The sequence below is a fragment of the Macaca thibetana genome, chromosome 13 (genome assembly GCF_024542745.1).
Source record: "Macaca thibetana thibetana isolate TM-01 chromosome 13, ASM2454274v1, whole genome shotgun sequence".
NCBI lineage: Eukaryota > Metazoa > Chordata > Mammalia > Primates > Cercopithecidae > Macaca > Macaca thibetana.
This window is the reverse complement of record NC_065590.1, coordinates 1,979,753-2,003,768: the sequence shown is the minus strand read 5'-3', so window position 1 is coordinate 2,003,768 and position 24,016 is coordinate 1,979,753. Positions and strand designations below refer to the sequence as shown.

Below are 24,016 nucleotides of genomic sequence, written 5' to 3'. Positions count from 1 at the left end.
GGCACATGCCTGTAATCCCAGCTGCTTGGGAGGCTGAGGCAAGAGAATCGCTTGAACCCAGGAGTCAGAGGTTGCAGTGAGCAGAGATTGCACTACTGTACTCCAGCCTGGGCAACAGAATGGGACTCCGTCTCAAAAAAATAAATAAATAAATAAATAAATAAATAAATAAATAAATAAAATAGATATGGAAACTCATGCTAGGGTTTATCTCTGGAAAAGGAGGAATGGAAAGTGGAACACAAAGGGGTTTCACAGGGGGCTGCAACTTTATCTGAAACGCTTTATTTTTAAAATAATGGAAAAATTTAAAAAATAGGTTTGAAACTATCAATAGGGGTTACTTCTAAAAATTGAGATTTCAAGACAAGCGAAGAAGGTAGATAGGACTTTTACTTTGTACTGTATTGTTTCATTTTTTTAAAACTACATATATTTAATTTGGTAATTAAACCATCAAAGGCTAAAACAAACAAACAATGGGCAAAGATTTAGAAAACTGAAGAGAAAGAAAGTTAAGAAACTGCACAGTCCAATCTTGCTACTTAACAACCACATGAATTCCACATGTGGCTTCTAAACAATTCTTGTCAAAGAGAAGGAACCAGACAGTGGGCTGAAAGGTGGGAGGACTGAACTTTGAAAACAGAATGAAGCTTGTAGAAATTTTAAAAAAATAAAATCATCTCTCGAAATAGAGCTATATGTCACATAAACTTTTAGAAGAAAAAAAAGATCAGTCTCAATTAACAACATGAAAGTCCTTTAGGTTTTTCTCTCCCTGGAAAAAATACCCCATTAGAAGTCTGAAGATAGCTCTCCAAATTTGCCAAGTATGGCACAATTGTGAATCAATACCACAGAATACTAAGCAACATTATAACATTTTACCATGATCAGTTTGACTCCTGACTTAACGTACTTAAGAAAAACCCACTGTTTAGTGTTCTACTTCCCTCTTTTGTGGATTTCAACCTCGTGCCTTTCGTGGCCATTGGGTGCTTCAGTGTGGTAGTAGCTCAGATGTGGCTTGTGTGCACCCACTCTCCGTCCTCTCCACATGCAGATCCAGGGAAAGACAAAGTCATACCCCACACTTCGAGTCTGACATCTTAGTTTTTACAACATGGTGGCTGCATGGAGCTCACGGGAAATGTTCTCTTTATGATGTCAAATTTAGCGTCACTATGAGGTCATAAGGGGCATTCTCATAAGGACTTGGGGGACAGAATCATGGCACCCCCAGCTTCTGTAAGAAAGCAAGTGGGGAGGGAGCTGAGGTTAATGAAGACATTGAGAGCTCTGTTTGGGAGGGAATAAAACCACCTGATCATGGCACCTTGGAGAATGTTTACTTATTGCTGTTATAATGCAAATCAAGCATAACTGGCTAACGAGGGACTCTTCTGGATAATATTTGATTTAAAAAAGGGAGGATTAAGGTATTACCTACTTTAATTCAATTCTCTTGAGGTTAACCTAGAAGCCTTATCAAATTGATATGAATAATTACACCATGTGTGACAAGGTTGTAACTAGTAGAGAGGCAGAGGTAGCGATTGAGATGGGGATGGAGGGTGCAGAGAGATAGTCACTGACCATGGCCGGGCGTGGTGGCTCACACCTGTAATCCCAGCACTTCGGGAGGCCGAGGCGCATGGATCACAAGGTCAGGAGATGGAGACCATCTTGGCTAACACAGTGAAACCCTGTCTCTACTAAAAATACAAAATATTAGCCGGGCGTGGTGGCGGGTGCCTGAAGTCCCAGCTACTTGGGAGGCTGAGGCAGAAGAACAGCGTAAACCCAGGAGGTGGAGCTCGCAGCAAACCAAGATTGCACCACTGCACTCCAGCCTGGGCGACAGAGCGAGACTCTCTCAAAAAAAAAAAAAAAGCTATAGTCACTGACCATAATGGCAGAAGGAATTGCTGGGATGCATGAACAGGCCAGTTTGGGCTGCTTCTGTTACAGTTCTCCCCACTGTGAGATGAAATACTCTGTAAGCAACCACTATACTCAGTAGCGATTATCAGTAGTGATAATAATACTTATCCTTAATCTCTGCCAGGCACTGAGCACTCTACATGTTTTCTTATTCAACTCCTTTATAGACAAATGCATTTAATTGCAGTTTTGTTGTATGTCTTTCCTCTTCATCAAACTTTATAATCCTTTATTCCCCTTTAAAATGACTAGTTTCTAGAACAAAACGTGTCCCAAATAATCATTTATTAAATAAATGAAAGACTAAAACTATATATAAATTAATGGCTGAGATTCAAACCTTTTTTTTAAGTTTACCATATTATAGAACATAATTGTTTGGATTCCACCAAATTTGAATCCTTTGTAGTTGAGGCACAGGATAAAACGTAACTATGCTATTTAAGAGGTGTTTCCGAAAAATATGAATAATGTGAAAAACAGTTTAAGAGATATATTTAGCTTACATAAGAAAACATTCACAAGTGATAAAAGAATTGAAATTGAAATTGAAATACCATTTAGCAGCGTTTTTTGATTTTTTTTTTTTTTTTTTGGGTTTTACTGTTAACTGTTCTAAGGGATAGCAAAGAGATACAGGAAAATGAGCATTCTTTAAAATTCCAGGTAAACTGCTCCCAATTGGGAGGAATAGTTAAATAAACTGTAGTAATTCATATTACTGAATGTTAGTGTAATCACTAAAATTCATCCCAAAACGGCTATTGTAAGGAAAAATGTTCATAACATATGCTAAAGTAAGAACACAGAATGCAGAACTGTGCCCACAGCTATTGATTGTTAAAGTAGAACAGGTAGAATTCCACTTGACAACATTCTTGCTGTGTTTAAAAGCAATCACAAAGCATTTTGAAATTGAGAAATTAGTGTGAAACTGGTGATTATCTATTGTTCAACCCTGGTTGAATTCTCCAGCTTCACTGTTTTTCAACTAAATCAGTTCTTCCAGTAAATATCCCAGAGCTTTCTATCAGATTGGCCAACGAGAGGCTCTGATTGGATGTGTGTAATGGAAATGTAACAGCTGTGTAAATCCCACACAGGGAATCTTTGAATGTAGGTGCAACAGCTTTATAGATATTACAGTTGTGCCAATGGCCAAGTGCCAAAACTTAAATGTCCGCCTTTCAAACTGAAACACTTGCAGGCTCCATAGAACAAAATGAAAGCAGGGCTACACAACAGCTGGCCAAATGACATGTCAGTAAGATCATTCATAAACCCATGAGAATATGTTACTACAGTGTAAATTACATGGTGGCCCTTGCCTGTAATCCCAGCACTTCGGAAGAGCGAGGCAGGTGGATCACAAGGTCAGGAGTTCAAGACCAGCTTGGCCAATATGGTGAAACCCGTCTCTACTAAAAATACAAAAAAATTAGCCAGGCATGGTGGTGCACACCTGTAACCCCAGCTACTTGGGAGGCTGAGGCAGGAGAATTGCTTGAATCTGGGAGGCAGAGGTTGCAGTGAGCTGAGATCGCTCAATTGCACTCCAGTCTGGGCGACAGAGCAAGACTCTGTCTCAAAAAAAAAAAAAAAAAAAAAAAAAATTACATCTCACAGTTTTTCAATCTAAACTTTGAGAAAATAAAACTCTATTCTCAATTTAACTTTAAATTAATATATTTCAATTAAAATGCTGAGTATTTAAACTGGTATAGTAGATAAGTATATGCTAGCATGGAACAATGTTCATGGATAGGTGGTTGAAAAATGCAGGTACAAAACAGGATGTTCGGTTTGATTTCATTATGATAAAAACAAAAACAAGGAACAAATGGTCTAGAGCTCTATACATAGAAAGTAAGAAGGTCTGGCCAGATAACCAGGAGATGATGGGGTGGATGATAACTATTGCTTCTTTCTTTTTCACTTATCTACATTTTCTAATTTTTCTATACACTGAACATATACATATGTAGGTTTTGTGATAACTGTTTTAAATTTTTAATTAAAAAGCTTTTCTATCAGTGTACAGTTTTGTGTTCATTGCTATTATATTTAAAATCAACAAAATGTCATGACTTGACAGCACCCCTAGCCTCTTTGCACCAAATATTCCTTGTCAGCTAAATGGTGAGATGAATAGCCACGTCACAGGTCGCTCTAAGTTTTAGATGAGGTATTTGATGATATCAAATGCTTTACTCAGAACCTAGTATGTGATGAGGGTGCATCGCCTACTAGATTAGGGAGCTTGCCAAGGTCCTTCAGGAGTAAATGACAAAGCTGGAGCACCAATCCAGGCTATCCCGCCACAAAGCTATGTGCAGAACCCGGAGAAGGACGGACAACACAGGAAGCCTTGATGGGAGGCTGTAAAAGACATTATGATAACGATGATGATGATGGATGATGACGTAGACTCTCCAGTGGTGCAGACCAATCTTCCCAAATTATTTCAATGTTTTTCCAAGCAACCAGAAAATAAAGAGCTTTAAATTCTAGGTTCATTACGTAGCTAAATCAGTTTTATTGTGTATACGACTTGGGGATGAGTTAATCTTTTTGAAAGAGCTGAGATAAAATTATCGAGTCCATTTGGCATCTTGTAATGAAGAGTTGCTAGGGCAACCTCTTTGCTTAATGCCTCATTTCCAAGGTGACCGATTTGAGGCTGGTCCGAGAAACACTGAAAACCAAAACAGCATTGTGTTCCAGAAGAAGAAAGAGCCCATACATAAGTGATGAATGAAACAAAGAGCTGGGGACAAAGCCAGACACCGCTTTCCAACTCTATGCAGACAGGTGTGGCCATGCACAAACACAAGATGAAGAGGCAATTAAGATTCTCAGCGAAGTAAGACTCTAGTGTGCTTCCTTTTCAACTCCACTCTACTTTTTGTCTGCTTTTTCATAAAGGTCCATGTATCAAAAAGGTACACATCCCATGAGGAGGAGATATCTGAGATTATTATTCTTTTATTCTTTCCATTTCCAGTCAGAGAAAATATTAGGGAATCAAAGATACAAAAGTGCTTTGGATGTGAGACCGGAGATCACGGCAGTATATGCCTGTCATCACAGTGATTCTTACTATGAATAAGGGAGGGCAAGTGTGCTGTGCAGTGCCCACCTACGTGCAGGCTGTCTTGAGAACTCACAATGCCACAAAAGGCACCAAGCACAAGTGCCCATGGGACGCACTGGAGAACTGTTCATCCCCTCCCCTGGGCTTTGTGTTCTAGAGGCAGATGACTAGAATGCCCCCCTGAAGAACAGGACCCTCACTACTCATCCTTTATTTATCCCCTGCTTGATATTCCAGGCTGGAGTCTGGAGCATCACTCTTGGCATTTTTCTTTCCCTCAGCCCCACATCATTGACTTGACTTTCTAAAGAGCTTGAGCCCATCCGCAGTGTTCCAGCCACACAGCCTACTGGTTCCAGCCACCCAGCTCTGCCTCCTGACTGCCCCCATCTCCCCAGCCTCATGCCTCTCCAACTATTCTCTGTGTGCCAGCTAAACCCCCAAATTAATCTCTCTCCTCTGCTAAAAACCCCTCCATTCCCCTCAGGATGAAGTTCAAAATCCTTAATTCAATCAAGGCCCTTCCTTCCCCAGCTTTATCACCTTCTCCACTCACACTAAACTTCTCTGGAACGACAAACATTCTCTGTCCCTTAGGCTTCCCCAGAGCTCCCCCACTGCCTGGGGCTCTCTTCCCATCTCTCCATCTTCATAACTCCTTCTCTTCCCCCGGGTTTGAACTCAGATGCCACTAGCTAAGGCAAGCCTTCTGTGGCCACTGAAGCCAGGTGAGGGGCATCTCCTGCGTCTTCACTCAGCACTTCCCACTCGTCACATTTAACTAGAGCTTCTCTCATTTTCATTGCTATTTCCTCCTGAGACTGTCAGTTGTGCTTGGGTAGGAATGTTGGCTTTTCCTGTTTGGCACCGTATTCTAGAGCCCAACACAGGCATATATAACAGGCATAAATTTGTTGAATATTTTTATAATGAAAGTCAACATCTTAAGTGCCTGCTAAGTACTTTCCACTATATGCATTACTTCTCTTAATCCCGTGACAACCTCAGAGTAGGCATATTATTATTCACAGAGTATGGATATGTCACATACATCTCAGAGGAAAAAATTTCTAATTGTTGGACTGAAATTTTTTTTTTTTTTTTTTTTTTTTTTGAGACGGAGTCTCGCTCTGCCGCCCAGGCTGGAGTGCAGTGGCCGGATCTCAGCTCACTGCAAGCTCTGCCTCCCGGGTTCACGCCATTCTCCTGCCTCAGCCTCCCGAGTAGCTGGGACTACAGGCGCCCGCCACCGCGCCCGGCTAGTTTTTTGTATTTTTTAGTAGAGACAGGGTTTCACCATGTTAGCCAGGATGGTCTCGATCTCCTGACCTCGTGATCCGCCCATCTCGGCCTCCCAAAGTGCTGGGATTACAGGCTTGAGCCACCGTGCCCGGCCTGGACTGAATATTAAGTTTGCTTTTTCAGCATATGAACCAAGGAGGAAAGAATAGGCTGAATAAAGATCTTACGTCTGCATACTACTTTCAGGGTTTTCAAAGCATCTCTACACACCTAGGACTAATGATTATCAAGTATTATACAGAGTTCCTCTTAGGAAGAGAGTATTATTTTACTCTGTCTGTGGGGATAAATACTAGTGAAAATGTACAATGAATTTGGAGGATGATTTGAATTATCAAAATTTAAAATGCACATACTCTTTGGGTCCAACCATCTGACTTGAGGGAATTTATTCCAAAGACAGATTTATACATGTGCCCAAAAATCTATGTGCAAAGAAACCTGTTACAGGAATGTTTGTAAGAGGGGAAGGAAGGACGCACAATGTAAATATCCATTAATAATGGGGAAGAGCCTTGCAACTACAGGCATGAGACCATCTACCTGTGTGGAAAGGGCTCTAAGACAAAATTTTAAAAATAGTAAATGTATACGGTATTGTCTTATTCACATTTATTAAAGTTCTTACGTGTCTATGTATAAATGTTATGTGTGCATGTACTTACATATGCATATGGAGAAAAAGGATTGGAAGGAAATTCACCAAACTATTCAACGTGTTTCCTTCATGGATAGGCGTGGTGGTGAGAGAAGCCGCCTCTAAAGACTTAAGCATGGTTTAAATCTCATATACTGAGAATTATTCATATATTACTTATCAGATAAAAATAAAGCAGTTAATTAAAAATTAAGTTCCCATTACATTTACATTATTTTATCATTTGCTTTCAGGTCTGTTTTACTTTCTTTTTTCTTTTTTAAGACGAAGTCTCCCTCTGTTGCCAGGCTGGGGTGCAGTGGTGCTATCGCGGCTCACTGCAACCTCCACCTCCTGGATTCAAGCCATTCTCCTGCCTCAGCCTCCCGAGTAGCTGGGACTACAGGCGCCCGCCACCACGCCCAGCTAATTTTTTTGTATTTTTAGTAGAGATGGAGTTTCACCATGTTGGCCAGGACAGTCTCAATCTCCTGACCTTATGATCCGCCTGTCTCGGTGTCTCAAAGTGCTGGGATTACAGGTGTAAGCCATCGCACCTGGCCAGGTCTGTTTTTCTTAACATTTTTCTCAGTGTATAATTAATATATGTTCAGAGTTAAAAGTACTACATACAAATTTAAAACTACATAAATTAAAAAAAAAAAAAAATCTCCAACAATCTCACCACCCAGCTAAACTGTTAACATTTTGGTAAAAGAAAAAAGGGGGGGAAGGAGAAAGTACCACCATGCCTATCTCAGTCACATGTACAATCAAATTTCGAACACACTATATACTCTGATTTTTTTTCATTTAGCATGAGGGCTTTTCATCGTATGAAACTTATTCTTTAGAAATGTGATATCTGATGAATGTATGACACTCTGTTATATGAATTTGTGTTGTTTTCCATTGTTGGCTTATTATAAGGCAGCAGTAATTTTTCTCTGCACATACACTTCAGTATCTCTAGTTATTTCCTTACATAGATTCCTAGTAACATATGAATTCACTGGGGTAAATATAAGCTCTTAACATTTTACACTAAAGATGCACCAATTTATACTCTCACTAGCAGGATATAAGTGTCCATCCCACCCTATCCTTGCCATTACTGTTTATTGGTGATTTTTAACCTTACCAATTTGCTGGGGGAGGTGGTGTCTAATTGATTTTCAGTGTGCATTTTTTAAGGCATAGAGTTGGTTACCAGTAAAGTTAAATATTTTTGTATATGGTTTTGACTTTTTTCTTTTTTTCCCTAAATTTTCCAGTGGGGTATTTGTCATTTTCTCATTCTCTTATGGTATGGATGTGTGTGCATGTGTGTTCACACACTGAACACTGATTCACACACACACAGTCATTTATACTGATACACACATGTAAGATATCACTACTATGGCCCTTTTTGTCTGTCATACACGTTGCAGGTATTTTTCTGACATTTGCCTTCATTTTATTTACATGTTTTTAAGCAAAATAGCATTTTTACTTCCTCAGCCTGTAAATCTTTCCTTTCTGGTTTCTTCCTTGGATTTTATGCTTCTGCTTCCCTATCCTACCATATTTTTTTCAAGAAATTTACTTTTCACTCTAACTCAAGTTGTTGGGACATTTAGAAGGAGGCATAAGAAGCCCAGGAAAATTATATTTCTAAGCAGAGTTCACTAAATATATTTTGTCCCAAATAAAACTCAAGAATAGTAATATTACTGCAGAGAATATGAAGGGGCTGTCCCCAAACCTCCTAGAAGAAATAAATCAGTGTTCAGTTTCTCCCTGTTGCTTCTAGAAGAAGTCAAGTTCAAGTGGTGAAGCTGACATCTGACTAATCAGGTATAAATCAAAACTGCCAACCACAAGGGTAACAGCCAGGGACTGGAGCATTCACCTTGAGGCAAAGTAGCCAGCAACCAGCCTAGAGGAGAACACACACACAGCCTCCGGAGGGAGAGTTGCTGGTCATCCCAAACCAGCAGGCAGGCGGGCCTCCATGGGTGATAATGTTTTAAACGTGCTAATAAAAAAAAATTCACCAATTCATCTGCTTCTTCCAATACATCAAACCTCAGCTATTTCAAGGTCAGTTAGAAAAGGTCTTTTCATTTTTTAAAAAACTTTCTCCTGCCTTTGATCTTTTCAACTTCTTTTTATGGAAAATTCCAAATACACAAAAAAAGCAGAAAGAATAGTAAAACGACCCTTCTCACCAAGTCTTACCCAAATGCAACAATGATCAACCTGTGGTCTATCTATTTCATCTACTCCCCACCAGCCCGCCACACTACTCCACCACTCCCATTACAATAAAGCAAACCCCAAGCATCCCCAAGCATCGCATCATTTCCTCTGCAAAGATTTCAGCATGAGACAGGTCTTTTAAGGAGATTGTTTCCATTCAGTGACTGCAAAGACTGAAATGTTTCTATTTAAATCGTTAGTTGCTGTTGTATTTGCCAGGAAGCACTGAGGTTCGGTCTTCATGTTCTCATGTTTTTGGTGTTCTTCATCCCCACTGCAGTCTGACCCGAGATTAGCCGTCCCACTGGAATTATTCTTGTAAAGATGAGCACCTCCTTGTTGCCAAATTCAGTGTTAAGTTTTCAGTGGTACTTCCTTGGCCTTCCTCCACATTTAACCCCAGCACGCCCTACCTTTGGAAGCTGTTTTTCTCTTCTCAGGACCCACCTAGGACAGTCCTGTGGTTCTTTTGCTAACATGTGGCTTGCTCGTTTGCTCTCTTAACTTTTTCCTTTGGAGGCTTTTTGATGCAAAAGATGCCACTCCATTTAGGAAGAGAAGGTAAGCAAAGGAAGGACATAATCTCTCGCAAGCTGTCCCTTTCCTTTCATGAGGGATGATACTTGATGTTCACTCATGACGCTGACCTAGAGTTTTCAATCATTTCTGCAGCCCCACACTTCTATCCATTAGCAACGAGCCACCGAGTGCCAACCCAACCGAGATCAGTTTCCTCCCAGCCTAAAAAGAGAATTCTTATTTTCCTTGTTTTTGAGACACCCAGGCTGGAGTGCAGTGACGCCATCACTACTCACTGCAGCCACGATCTCTCAGGCTCAAGCGATCCTCCCACCTCAGTTCCCCAAGTAGCTGGGGCTACAGGTGCATGCCGCCATGCCCGGCTAATTTTTGTATTTTTTGTAGAAACAGAGTTTCATGACGTTGCCCAGGCTGGTCTCAAACTCCTGGATTCAAGGGATCCGCCCACCTCAGCCTGCCAAAGTGCTGGGGTTATGGGTGTGGGCCACCGCGCCCGGATTCTTAAGAGCCTCTCTCTCTCCCTTTTGCTGCCTTTACAAATACTTTTTCCCCCAATGGCTAAAATACATTTCTGTTACAACCACACAAGAAATTGGACTACTTTTTAGTTGAGCAGAAAATGAAAATGGCCTCAAGTAGGGACGCACAGACAATCAGTTTACCTCATCAAAGACCTTAGACGTGACATGCTTGTCCAGGACGGGAACGTAGGTGGAGCTGTGGGGGACCGCCGCCACGGACAAGGCATCCATGAGGGTGAGTTTCTTGGCAACCAAGCCATAGGTCTTGAGCCAGTTTTCTGAAGATGCGTCGGAAGAACTAAGAACACAAGGAGGTGGTGTTTTAAAATTTACAACTTGATGGGTAACCAACAAAAGCATAACAGAACTGTCTTTGTCAAATTAAAGAACTCACTTGTGGTCGTAAACCTGGCTTCCTTCTTGGGTCACCCTTCCTGACGATGTGTCATCAAGACACTCCTCAGGCAGCAGGATGCTCATTTCTGTGGAAGGGGAAGTGGCAGTTGTGTATTTTCCTCACATGTGGGTTTTACATAAAATGCAAAGGGCTCACGCTTGTCTCAGTTCAGCTGTGACAGAGAGCTAATAAATGGACCACATTTCAGAGAACGTATCCTGATTTGTCAGAGCGGGCTCTCAGGCAAGATTCTTTTGCAATTTACACTACAGACCAATGCACGGGTAAATACAGCACTACCACTGTTTTGAGACAATGAGACATATTCATTCTTTCATTCAGAAAACACACCTCTAAAAAGTGTGCAATAAAAATACCATTAACTGATGATTGTTCAATATTGACCTTTTGGACTCCCCCAAATTATGTAAGAGAGCCTTGATCAACATTTTAATTTCTGATAGATTGTGGTTCTTCTGATAGATTATGGTTCTTCAGCTTTCTGTAGAAAACCATAAAACCTGTTAGGTCCTGTTTAGTTGTAAGTTCAAATTTTCAAATTAATATTTGGGGTTTTAAATATATCCTTATATAAATGTGTATTTATAAATGAAAAGGGATATCTGTTGACTGAGCAGCATTCAGAAGGAGGTGTGTTTGGGCGTGAGCTAGTTAAATAGCTAAGATCTCATATCCCAGTCATCATTTGATAAGCCCTTTAAGGAATGTAGACAACTTAGGAAATACGGCCAGTTAATTGAAAGTGAGCCACTGTGCCCGGCCCAAATCCCAGCACTCTGGGAGGCTGAGGTGGGTGGATCACCTGAGGTCAGGAGTTTGAGACCAGCCTGACCAACACGGTGAAACCCTGTCTCTGCTAAAAATACAAAATTAGACTGGCCTGGTGGTGGGCACCTGTAATCCCAGTAACTCAGGAGGCTGAGGCAGGAGAATCGCTTGAACCAGGGAGGTAGAGGTTGCAGTGAGCCAAGGTTGCAGCACAACGCTCCAGCCTAGGTAACAGAGTGAGACTCTGTCTCAAAAAAAAAAAAAAAAAAAAAAAGTGAGGAAAAGATACCACACAGATCAGCACTGAAGAAAACGGAGTTCAATTAAACTACGACTGTGTCGCCGCAGGGGTACATCTGCCACCTGGCCACTTCCTACTCCCTACGGGATTGTGTGTATGTGTGTGTTTAACTGGGATTTTTAATTTATCAACTATTTGAAATATAAGAAAAATGCTACAGGCATCAAACATTTCAAAATTTATTACTTTAAGATTAATAATTTTATCAATAGGAACAACGATTGAAGGAAAAATCACATTTTCTTCACATGCAGTCCCCAAAAGCCTGACCATTTGGACCAGAGAGGGGCTCATCTGGTAGCATCATCCATTGAAGAAAGGGAAGAAAAAAACCAACTATGAAATATGACAGTTTCAAAATCAAACCATGAAGGGACAGCAGCATGACCATAGTTACGTGAGCCACGTGTGTATTGAACACTCAGGCACCGTAAGCACAAGGCCAGCTCTCAGAAAATCCAGGTCATAAAGCAGGCAGACCTGACTTACAAGGGATTCCTTTGAATAGGAAGCAATCTGGGCCCATTTAAAATAAGATTTCACCAACATATCTACACGCAGCTCTTTCTGGAACAGACACACTGGGGAAAGGGAGGCTGGCTGGCCAGAGACCCTTTCTGGCTTGCCTTTGTCACTTAGAGCAGTCCTCTGGCTGCTGGCATTGGAGAGGCCGTCCTTCCTTTCACTGCCAGCCGAGCTCCTGAGGGAGGACATCTGGCTCCTGAGTAGGCTGGTTTTGGTTGATTCTGTTGGTATCAGAGAGAGAAGAGTTAAAGGAATTGGGGATGGAAGGAGATGCTTCATTAGATACAACTATTTTATCAGCTCCTTCAAGTAAGAATGCAACTTTAGCCGGGCGCGGTGGCTCAAGCCTGTAATCCCAGCACTTTGGGAGGCCGAGGCGGGCGGATCACGAGGTCAGGAGATCGAGACCATCCTGGCTAACACCGTGAAACCCCATCTCTACTAAAAATACAAAAAAATAGCCGGGCGAGGTGGCGGGCGCCTGTAGTCCCAGCTACTCCGGAGGCTGAGGCAGGAGAATGGCGTGAACCCAGGGGAGGCGGAGCCTGCAGTGAGCTGAGATCCGGCCACTGCACTCCAGCCCGGGCTACAGAGCAAGACTCCGTCTCAAAAAAAAAAAAAAAAAAAAAAAAAAAAAAAGAATGCAACTTTAGTTTCCCAACCCTCCGAGGATGGTGCTGTCACAAACTGAAAGCGGCTGGGACGTCTTGCTCCCTTTATCTCAATTTATGTTGAGCCCCTCCTGGAGAGACGTCAGCTTCCGCGCTCATTCAGGCTGCCGGCAGAACTCAGCTCCTTGCAGTTGGAGGGCTAAGGCCCCGTTTCCTTGCTGGCTGTAGCCCAGGGCCTCTCTCAGCTGCTTAAGGTACATGTATTACTTCTCACATGACTCATCTTCAAGCACATTCAATTCCTCTTGTGGTTCAAATCTCTCTCACTTTCTCTTCTGCCACCAGCTGGAAATAGCTCCTGCTTTTCACGGTTCCCACAGTTACACTGGACCCACCTCGATAACCCTGTCTAGGTCAGCATAACCTGGTCATGACAGTGACATGTCATCATATTCAAAGGTTGCAGGGTTCACGGTAGGACATCTTTGGTAGGCCATTCTAGAAATTCTGCCCACCACAATTGCTGTCCAGATCTTTGTTTATGTTATTTTCTACCCTCTGATGTGTCCCTTCTACAGGCAAATGACGACTTAGCAAATATTGACCTTGAATCTGTGTGCTTTAGAGGACAATGAGCCTGTGCCAAATCATGTTGATTACTTTTTATATTTGATAACATAAACCACACTAATTGTAAGTGCAGTCTGTACTTCATAATTTGGAGGCTTTAGACGTACCTTGTTCCAAGGCTTTATGTCAGCATTCGTGAATGAAATGTGTCCGCGTTTTCACTGAGAGGACATACCCTCTCCTACAAGAAATTAGACAGTTAGAGCAAAGATTGGCTAGTAATCTGCAAATGGGTAGCTTTCACACAGAAAAGTAACACCAGTGGTCTCCATGCATAGAGAAGGAGTGTGCTAGATGGTAATCACTGTTTTTCTAGGCAACAAAAGGGTAAGCCCTGCCTTGGTTGTCTCTGTACCCAGGAACTAAGAAAACTAAATTTTCTTAGAAGCTATGTCTGTGAGAAAAAGAGATAAACAATCCGAATCAGAGAGCTGAGCTCCTGCCACTGTCCACACTGGCAGGCCACCTGGACCAACATTGCCAGGCAAAACAATCAGATTTACGTGAGCCAAATGAAAATGAAATTTAGCTCCCCAAGTCTCCAAACGTAAAAACTATACCATTCCCAAAGGCCGCAAACACGGAATGAAACATTTATCTAGCAGTGGAGTCATGCATTTAGCTCCTCCCCTGACTCTGTAGGATCAGTCATGGCTTTTCATCACTCCTCTACCTCACAAATGGAAACAAAATAGAAACTCAGCATATGATTGTCTCCCAATACCAAGCATCCCAAATCTAAGTGAAACGGTCGCAGTGACAATTGGCCATTAAAATGTTTAAGACAAGTAGCAACTCTGGCAAAACTCAGGTTCACTGGAGCAGGCAGGCAGGACTGGAAAAGGGGACCCAGCCACACAAGTGGCCAGTGTGGGAAGCCTGTTTCTTCCCATGTACGATGCTGCTCCCTTGTACAGAGGGAGTGGGAGCATGTGGACAGATCCTGCAGGAGGGCCAGTCTCCAGTTAGTGGCCCGTTCCGGGAAGCCTCTTGGTCCCTGTAGGTTCAAGGCCCTCCTCCCTGCCAGCAACGTGGGGACACCCCAGAGACAGCACTGGGGGAAGCTGCTGCAACTCTCCCCTCGGAGATATCTAACATCCTGGTCTGAGGGGATGCCTGCTGCCACCTCAGGCAGCACCAGCAGAGACCAGTAGGAGCCCCAGAAACAGCAGAAACACAAGCACCAAAATATTAACAATACCACAGAGCCTGTGAAAATTAAGTTGCCATCAGAACCACAGCCTACAAAAGTAGGTCAAGTCCCACATGTTAAATTTAAACAGGGTGACTACTTCCTAAAATAAAATACTTAAATGAGATGCAGAGTAACAAACATAATAGACAAAATGTCCAGGATATTATCAAAAATCACCCATCATATCAGTAACTAGAAAAACAATCTCTCCTTCAATCAGAAAAAGCAAACGCATGATGCCAACACCAAGAAGAATCAGGAGCTGGAACTATCTGACAAGGATTTTAAAGAGGCTACCCATAAAAGTCCTTCAACAATTAATTATACATTCTCTGGAAACAAATGAACAAATAGAAAGAAAAGTGAGAAAACCTCTAGCTAGATAGAAAAAAGATAAAAAGAGAGAAGACAGATGAAAGCACTAATATCGAGAGTTCATTGCTAAAGATCTTGCAGCCATTAAAAAAGCTGACAAAGGGATACAAAAAACCACTTTGCCCTCATAAATTTGATAAATTAGAAACAATGGACCAATTACTCAGAAACCACAAACTGCCAAAACTTGACCAACCTGAAATGGACAATATCCTTAAAACCATGCAGAAATGGCATTCATCATGAAAAATCTGGAAAAGAAATCCCTAGGCCCAGATGGTTCCACAATAACTCTATCAGACATTCAAAGAAGAATGACATCAATTTCTTCCAGGAATAGAAGAGGAGGGACAATTTGCCAACCCATTTGGTGAGGACAGTATTAGCTTGATACCAAAGCTGGATGAAGACAGTATTAAAAAAAGAAAAATAAATAAAACTATAGATCAATAGCTTTCATGAACGTTGATACCAAAATCCTCAACAAAATAGTAACGAATGGAATCCAGTGATGCATTAAAAGAATTATACACTGAGACTAAGTGGGAAATGTTCCAAGATACACAAGGCTGCTTCCACATTTGAAAATCAATTAATGTCATCCACCATGTCAATAGACTAAGGAAGAAAAAGCCTGTCTCAGTTGACACAGAAAAAGCGTTTGATAAAATCCAGCACCCATTCATGATAAAAACTCCCAGAAAGCTAGAAATGCGTGGAACTTCCTTCGCTGGATAGAGGTTTTCTTTAATCTTTTTCTACAAGTTTTATGGTTTTCTGTTTTACATTTAAATCCATAGTCCGTGTGAGGTTACGGTCAAGTTTCTTTTCCTTCTTCGACTGTAGATATTGCTTCCGCATCTTTGTTGAAAAGGCTTTACTCCCTCCATTGAGTGAACTTTGCACCTTTGTCAAATCATTTGGGTATATTTGTGTGGGTTAAATCCAGGCCCTGTTCCACCTATCCCTCTGCTGACACCACGCTGTCTTCATTCATGTGGTTATGTAGTAAGCCTTAATATCCAGTATGGTGATTTTTCCAACTTCATTCTCTTTTTCAAAATTTTTTTAGCTATTGTAGAACCTGAAGTTTCTGTATATATTTTAGAATATGCTCGTATATGTTTATAAAAATATTTTTGGGATTCTATTCGGAATTTCATTAAACCTATAGATAAATGAGGTGAGAATTGTCATCTGTCACACCAATTCATTCAACCTCTGAACACAGTATCTCAATTTATTTAGGTCTTCTTTAGTGTCTTGCAGAAGAATTTTATAATTTTCAGCATACAGATTCTGCACATACTTTGTTACATGGTCACCTAATGTATTTTATCTGGAGCAATTATGAATGGCTTTAATATAGTTTGCGGTATGTTCACTGTTAGTATATCAAAATGCAACTGGTTTCGTGTGTCCTGTAGCCAGAGACCTTGCTGAACTCAGCAGCTCTAGGACTTGTATTTTTGGTACATCCCTTGCTGTTTTCTACATAGACAATACGGTATCTGCAAACGGGGACAGTTTTATTTCTTCTTTCCGATCTTTCTTGCTTTATTTTTTCTTCTTGCCTTGCCGCAGTGGTTAAAACTTCCCGTGCTACGTTGAATAAGGGTGGTGACAGTTGGCATCCTTTTCCCCAATCTTAGGGGGAAATAATTCAGTCTTTCACCACTTGGTTTGATTTTAGCTGTAGGAAGGGTGTGCAAGGGAGGCGGGTGTGGTTATGAAAGGGCAGCATGAAGGATTCCTGTGGTGATGGGACTCTTTTGCATCTTGACTATAGTGGTGGAAACACAAACCTATACATGTGATCGAACCGTGCAGACCTAAACATAGACTGTCAGACACACACAACACACACACACACTCACACGGGTACAAGTAAAACTGGACAATTTGAATAAGACCTGTGGATATTGTATCAATATCAATATCCTGGTTTCAATATTGGACTATTATTTTGCAAGATGTTACCATCGGGGAAACAGGATGAAGGGTAGGTATATATAAGATCATGTGAATGTACAATTATTTTAGTAAAATTTTTAATTTAAAAAAATCCACAGGTTTAGTGCGTCTTAAAAATAGTACGTGGGTTTAGTTTTATTCTATCTTCTTGCCTTGAAGAGAAACCAGCAAAGAGTCAAGCCGTTTTGTTCACTGATACCTGCGTGGAGGACTTTCTTTTTCCGAATCTTTTGATCTGAAAGGCCCCATGGTCCCTTCAACACATTCAGGGATGAAGTTTGTGTTGAACCGACATCAGATTGAGGCTTTGCACATTTTTCTGGGGTTGAAACCATAGAACAGATTTCCTTTTGATGCCTGTTTTGATTTAGATAAAAAGTAGAGCAAAAAAAAGAGAAAGAAAAAAATTTCCATCAAAAAGGCAGAGTTAAGTCAACACATTCATGTTGAACACTGCAAACTTAAAGAAGTGAGCCTTCCCCCATCCGGGTTAATATAAAAACAGTCATTTATCCCTGACCAGTGTCGAAAAGTGGACAGCGGCCCAGCCTTGGAGTCAGAAGATACAGCTAACATCACAGGTCTGGTCCTTCCTGGCTCTGTGACTTCAGTCAAGTAACTCAATCTTCTCTAAACTTCTTCACTCTCCTCATCTATCAGCTGCAGGAAACGTGACCTGTACACCTGTCTAGTGACGACATGGGGCCGATGGGAGGATGCGTAGGGGGGAAAGCCTGTTATAAACAAGTAAGCACTGCAGAAACCCACTCTCTAACCAAAGTGTCTACCAGCAGGCACTTACAAAAGCTAGAGAAAGGAACTCCTGCCTTGGACCTCCCATGCCAGCACCAGATCACAGGGAACCGTTCTGCAGAATGGAGGGATCCCAGAAACGCTTGAGTGTTTTCCCAGACATGACCTTCTCTGAAGCTCTGAAGACAGCAGCCATACAAAGGAAAACTTCCGGAGCAATCTTCTGCTCCAACACTGTGACATGTGCCCTCCCTCCTGCACCCTGCCCCTTGACACCTCCGCGGAGCACCTGCCCCGGGTTCCACAGCCCTCTGTGGGTCTGTGCCCGCACTGTGCCCCCCCACGGCAGAAGGAACCAGGCTGACATTCATCTGTGCACCCCAGTTCTCTTACTGCATGGTTTGTGCTCAATAAACGGCTTCTTATTTACTTGATTCTTAGTTTATTTGTTCAAAAATTTGAAGTTTAGAAGCTGTCTCTGTGCTTTCACAAATACTTAAAAAAATAATGCCATAAAATCTCATTATAAGATGGCCATTATAACATTTACCTCTTTTTACTGGTTCCACAGTCATGCCCTACCCTAAGCCCGTACAAATGCTTAATTTGCTTAACAGGAAGAGAGTGCGTTTTGTTGAACAATAAATTCTGATTAATAAATGTATTTTCTTTTTTTCCCCAATTTTCTATCATTCTTTGAACTAAAAAAGATACCTTGGCAGGGTAGGCTGTGATACTTGAATATCTGGAAAATATTAAATCATTTTAACAAAATTTGACCAGTTTCCGGAGTGTTCGGGGGTGGTTTTGATTTTGTTTAAAAACCACAAAATAGAAATATATTAGAATATAGGATGGGGGCAGACATGAGAAATCATCTATCCCAAACCCACCACCACGGCCACCATTTTAAAGATGAGGAAACAGAGGCCCACACAATGGAGAGGTGTGGAGGGAAGTTTGGGCCTCGCCACAGTCACACAGAGGGAAGTCCAGGCCTCGGCCTCCGGATCCTGAGTCAGAGCTCCTTCCCCACACAGCGCTCCTCTCTGCCCTGTCACTGCTTGGGTCTGGGGGCCCGTCCGCACTGCATGGATAACATAAAGGGGAATATGTGGCCTCCTCAAGCCCATGATTAAATTGTTATTAAATTATTAATTCTCTTTGCTTAAAAAAATCCTAACTTAATCACACTGTGTGATTCTTTTCACTAAAAGAAATTTCACAGAGCATTTCAGAAAGGACAAGGGCCCAGGGCGCAGGCCCTGCTCTCGAGAGGCCCCTGCGCAGGGAGACGGGCGGGCAGGCGCACTCACTTGCTGTCTCCATCCTTTTCCGCATTGTACCACCAGTCCATGATCACCGACTCGGAATAAAGGTCTCGCATCTTCTCCAGGTCACGGTGACCTTGTTCCATTTCCTTAACTAAAAGAGTCAGATCTTCATTCTGCCAAAATGAGAAGTGAATATGCTATAAGACTAGATAAAAAGAGCTCAAATTCCAAACACGTTTCTTTTTTTTTCTTTTCTTTTGAGACAAGGAGCTCACTATGTTGTCCACGCTGGTCTTGAGCTCTTGGGCTCAAGTGATCCTCTCATCTTGGCCTCCCAAGTACCTGGGGCTACAGCACACGGCCAGCAAATGCCAAACATTTCTAACAGAAAGCCAACTGTATCAGGAAAAGAAGAATCGAAAGAATTTTATGTTGTTCTTATATTATCCCATTTTTAGCCAGCTTTATTGATGTGTAATTCACATACAATAAGCTGAACATCTGTAAAATGTACCATTTGAATAGTTTGACTTTCCCACCTGTGAAATCATTCTTACAGTAAAAATAATGAACGTATTCATCACCCTCCAAATTCCCTTGTGCCCCATTGTAAATCTGCCCACCCTCCTACAAGCCCTCTCCCTCCATTCTCCAGGAACTACTCATTGGCTTTCGGCCACTACACATTAGTTTCAGTTTTCTAGAATTTTATATAAATGGAATAATACAGAAATTACTCTTTTCTCCTGACTTTCTTCACTTATATAATGTGGGGAAAAGAAAGATCAGACTGTTACTGTGTCTATATAGAAAGAAGTAGACATAAGAGACTCCATTTTGTTCTGTATTTGAGATGCTGTTAATCTGTGACCCTATCCCCAACCTTGTCCTTGCAAGAGACTTGTGCTGTGGTGACTCAAGGTTTAATGGATTTTGGGCTGTGCAGGGTGTGCTTTGTTAAACAAGTGCCTAAAGGCAGCTTGCTGGTTAAAAGTCATCACCATTCTCTTAATCTCAAGTACCCAGGGACACGTACACTGCCAAAGGTCGCAGGGACCTCTGCCTAGGAAAGCTAGGTATTGTCCAAGGTTTCTCCCCATGTGATGGTCTGAAATATGGCCTCGTGGGAAGGGAAAGACCTGATCGTCCCCCAGCCTGACACCCGTGAAGGGTCTGTACTGAGGAGGACTAGTACCAGAGGAAAGAAGGCCTCTTGGCGGTTGTTGGCGGTTGAGATAGAGAAAAGCATCTGTCTCCTGCCCGTCCCTGGGCAATGGAACATCTCGGTATAAAACCGATTGTATGTTCTGTTTAGTGAGAAAGGAGAAAACCGCCTTAGGGCAAAAGGCGGGACTTGCTAGCGCAATGCTGCTCTTTATGCACTAAAAAGGTTTATGGAGATGTTTTCATATGCATATCAAGGCACAGCACTTTTCCTTAAACTTATGTCACAGAGATCTTTATTCATACGTCTTACTGCTGACTTTCTCCCTACAGTGATCCTATTATCCTGCCACTTCCTTTTCTTTAAGATGGTAAAGATAATGATCAATAAATACTGAGGGAACTCAGAGACCGGTGCCAGCGTGGGTCCTCCGTATGCTAAGCGCCGGTCCCCTGGGCCCACTTTTTCTTTCTCTATACTTTGTCTCTGTGTCTCATTTCTTTTCTCAAGTCTCTCGTTCCACCTAACGAGAAACGTCCACAGGTGTGGAGGGGCAGGCCACCCCTTCAATATAATTATTTTAAGATTCACCCATGTTGTAGCATGAATCAATAGTTCATTCATTTCTTATTGCTGAGCTGTATTCTATTGTATACCACTATTAAATACCACGATTTACTTATCCATTCACCTGTTGATGTTGTTTTCAGGTTTGGGCTATTATAAATCAAGTTATACACATTTGCATACAAGTCTTTGCATGGACATCGGTTTTCATTCTTCCCGAATAAATATCTAGGAGAATGACTGGACCACGTGGTTTGTGATGTTAAGGTCCTTCACATCCCTTGTAAGCTATATTCCTAGGTATTTTATTCTCTTTATAGCAGTTGTGAATGGGAGTTCACTCATGATTTGGCTCTCTGCTTGTCTGTTATTGGAGTATAGGAATGCTTCTGATTTTCACACATTGATTTTGTATCCTGAGACTTAGCTAAAGTTGCTTAGCAGCTGAAGGAGTTTTTGGGCTGAGATGATGGGGTTTTCTAAATATACAATCATGTCATCTGCAAACTGAGACAGTTTGACTTTCTCTCTTCCTATTTGAATACCCTTTATTTCTTTGTCTTGCCTGATTGCCCTGGCCAGAACTTCCAACAGTAGGCTGAATAGGAGTGGTGAGAGAGGGCATCCTTGTCTTGTGCGGGTTTTCAAAGGGAATGCTTCTAGTTCTTGCCCATTCAGTATGATATTGGCTACGGGTTTGTCATAAATGGCTCTTATTATTTTAAGATATGTTCCACCAATACCTAGTTTATGGTGAAAGGACACAAAGATAGATGTGTACCCGCCCCCCCCCCCGCTACACCCTTTGTTCTGCTCTCTAATCTTTGCACATACCAGAGATTTCATAAGTTCTGTGAGTACCTGTTTTTCTGCACGTACCAGAGATTTTGTTTTGCACATACCAGAGATTTCGTAAGTTCTGTGAGTATCTGTTTTTCTGCACGTACCAGAGATTTTGTAAGTTCTGAGGCAAGGTCACAAGACGTGTTTAAGTAAGATAAACTCTTGCTGCCATAAACCTGCTCTCCCACCTCAAAGGTTGAACCGAAATATCAGAAATGGCGGGAACCAATCATAGTTAGCCAAATCGCCTTGTTCAAACACTAGCCAATCATATATCTGATTTGTATAATAACTCTATGCCCACTTTTCTTAGACTATATAACACTGCTCGGAGCTCAGTGGGGGAGCTCTCCTGCCCGTCTCGTTTCGCGAGCGAGTGAGAGTTCCAGGTTCGAACCTGTAATAAAGATCCTTGCTGCTTAGCTTTGACTCTGGACTCTGGTGGTCTTCTTCGGGGAATAAACGGTCTGGGCATAACAATGGAGTGTTTTTAACCTGAAGGGCTGTTGAATTTTACGATGTTGACCCTCTTTTCATGTGCTTCTTTGCCATCTGTAGATTCTCTTCGGTGAAATGTCTGTGCATGCGTTTTGCCTATTTTCTGATTACATGGTTTGTTTTCTACTGTTGAGTTTTAAGAGTTCTTCATATATTCTAGATACTAAGGCCTTTGTCTGATATGTCATTTGCAGATACTTTCTCTAAGTCTGCAGCTCATCTTTTTATGCTCTTAACAGGGTCTCCCAAAGAGTGAAAGCTTTTAACTTTGATGACATTCAATATATTAATGCTTCCTTTTATGGATCATGCTTTTGGAATCAAGACTAAAAATTCTTTGGTAGCCCAACATCCCCCCAATTGTTCCCACATTTCTTTCTAGAAGTTTTATAGTTTTATGTTTTTAGATGTAAGTCCATGATCCATTTTGAGCTAAGATGTCCATGAGGCATGAGGTTTAGGTTAGGGTTTATTATTTTGCCTTTGGATATTCAATTGCTCCAACCATTTATTCAAATGGCTATCTTTCCTCCACTGGATTGCTTCTGCATCTTTGTCAAAAATCAGTTGAGCATGTTGTGTGGGTGTGTTTCTATAACTGTTCCATTGGTCTACATGTCTGTTTCTACACTAAAGCCATACATCTTGATGAATGCAGCTACATAGTAAGTATTAATACTACGTATAATGATTCTTCCCACTTTATTTTTCTTTTTCAAGATTGTTTAAACTTTATTAGAGCCTGTGACTTGTCACATAAATTTTAGATAGGCTTAACTATGTCTGTAAAAAACGTTTCTGGGGTTTTTATAGAAATTTTAATAAACCTATAGATCAAGCTGGGGAGAACTGATGTCTCTAATATGTTGAGTCGTTCAATCCATGAACAGAACATGTCTTTCCATTTATTTAGATCTTCTTTGATATCTTCAGCATTTTGTAATTCTCAACATAAAACTTCTGTACATACTTTTTAGGTGCATAAACATTTCATCTTCTTTGAAACTCAATTATAATTGGTATTGGGTATTTAATTTTCACTTCCACATGCTCACTGTTACTTTATCAAAATGTGATTGAATTGTGTGTGTATTAATTTTGTGACTTTGCTGAAATCTCGTAAAAGTTCTAGTTTTATTTTTTTTGTAGGTCTCCTGGGGTTTTCTATGTAGATAATATGTTACCTACAAATGAAAAGTTTTATTTCTTCCTTCCCAATCTGTATGCCCTTTATTTCTTTTCTTGCTTTGTTGCCATGGTTAGAACTTCCAGTAGTATGTTGAATCAGAGTGATGAGAATAGATGTCTTTGACTCTCTTCTAATCTTAAGGGGAAATCATACAGCCTTTCACTACTAAGTATGACTTTAGCTGTAGGTGTTGCACTGATGTTCTTATTAAGTTGAGGAAGTTCTCCTCTATTTCTATTTTGCTGAGAGTTTTTTATTATGAATGGTGTGGAATTTGGTCAAGGCTTTTTCTGCATCAATTGATACAACCATACAATTTTTCTTCTTTAGACTGTTGATATGCTGGATAATACTAATAGATTTTCTAATGTTGAAACAATCAGTTACAAATTTCTTGAAACAAATGAACAAATATTTCCAATATATAAAAACAAATAGCCGGGTGGGGTGGCTCATGCATGTAATGCCAGCACCTTGGGAGGCCAAGGCAGGTGGATCACATGAGGTCAGGAATTCGAGATCAGCCTGGCCAACATGGGGAAACCCTGTCTCTATTAAAAATAAAAATTAGCTGGGCATGGTGGCCAGTGCCTATGTAATCCCAGCTACTCGGGAGGCTGAGGCAGAAGAATTGCTTGAACCACA

At 41.3% G+C, this 24,016-nt stretch overlaps 1 protein-coding gene across 1 annotated transcript in view; it reads right to left on the bottom strand.

The window, feature by feature from the left end:
* Positions 1 to 24,016, bottom strand: part of VWA3B (von Willebrand factor A domain containing 3B) — a 250,393-nt gene that overhangs the window by 76,474 nt on the left and 149,903 nt on the right. The window contains 5 exon segments of the mRNA XM_050755024.1: positions 10,427 to 10,583; positions 10,680 to 10,767; positions 12,399 to 12,518; positions 17,282 to 17,439; positions 19,152 to 19,282. Coding sequence (XP_050610981.1) covers positions 10,427 to 10,583; positions 10,680 to 10,767; positions 12,399 to 12,518; positions 17,282 to 17,439; positions 19,152 to 19,282 — 654 coding nt within the window.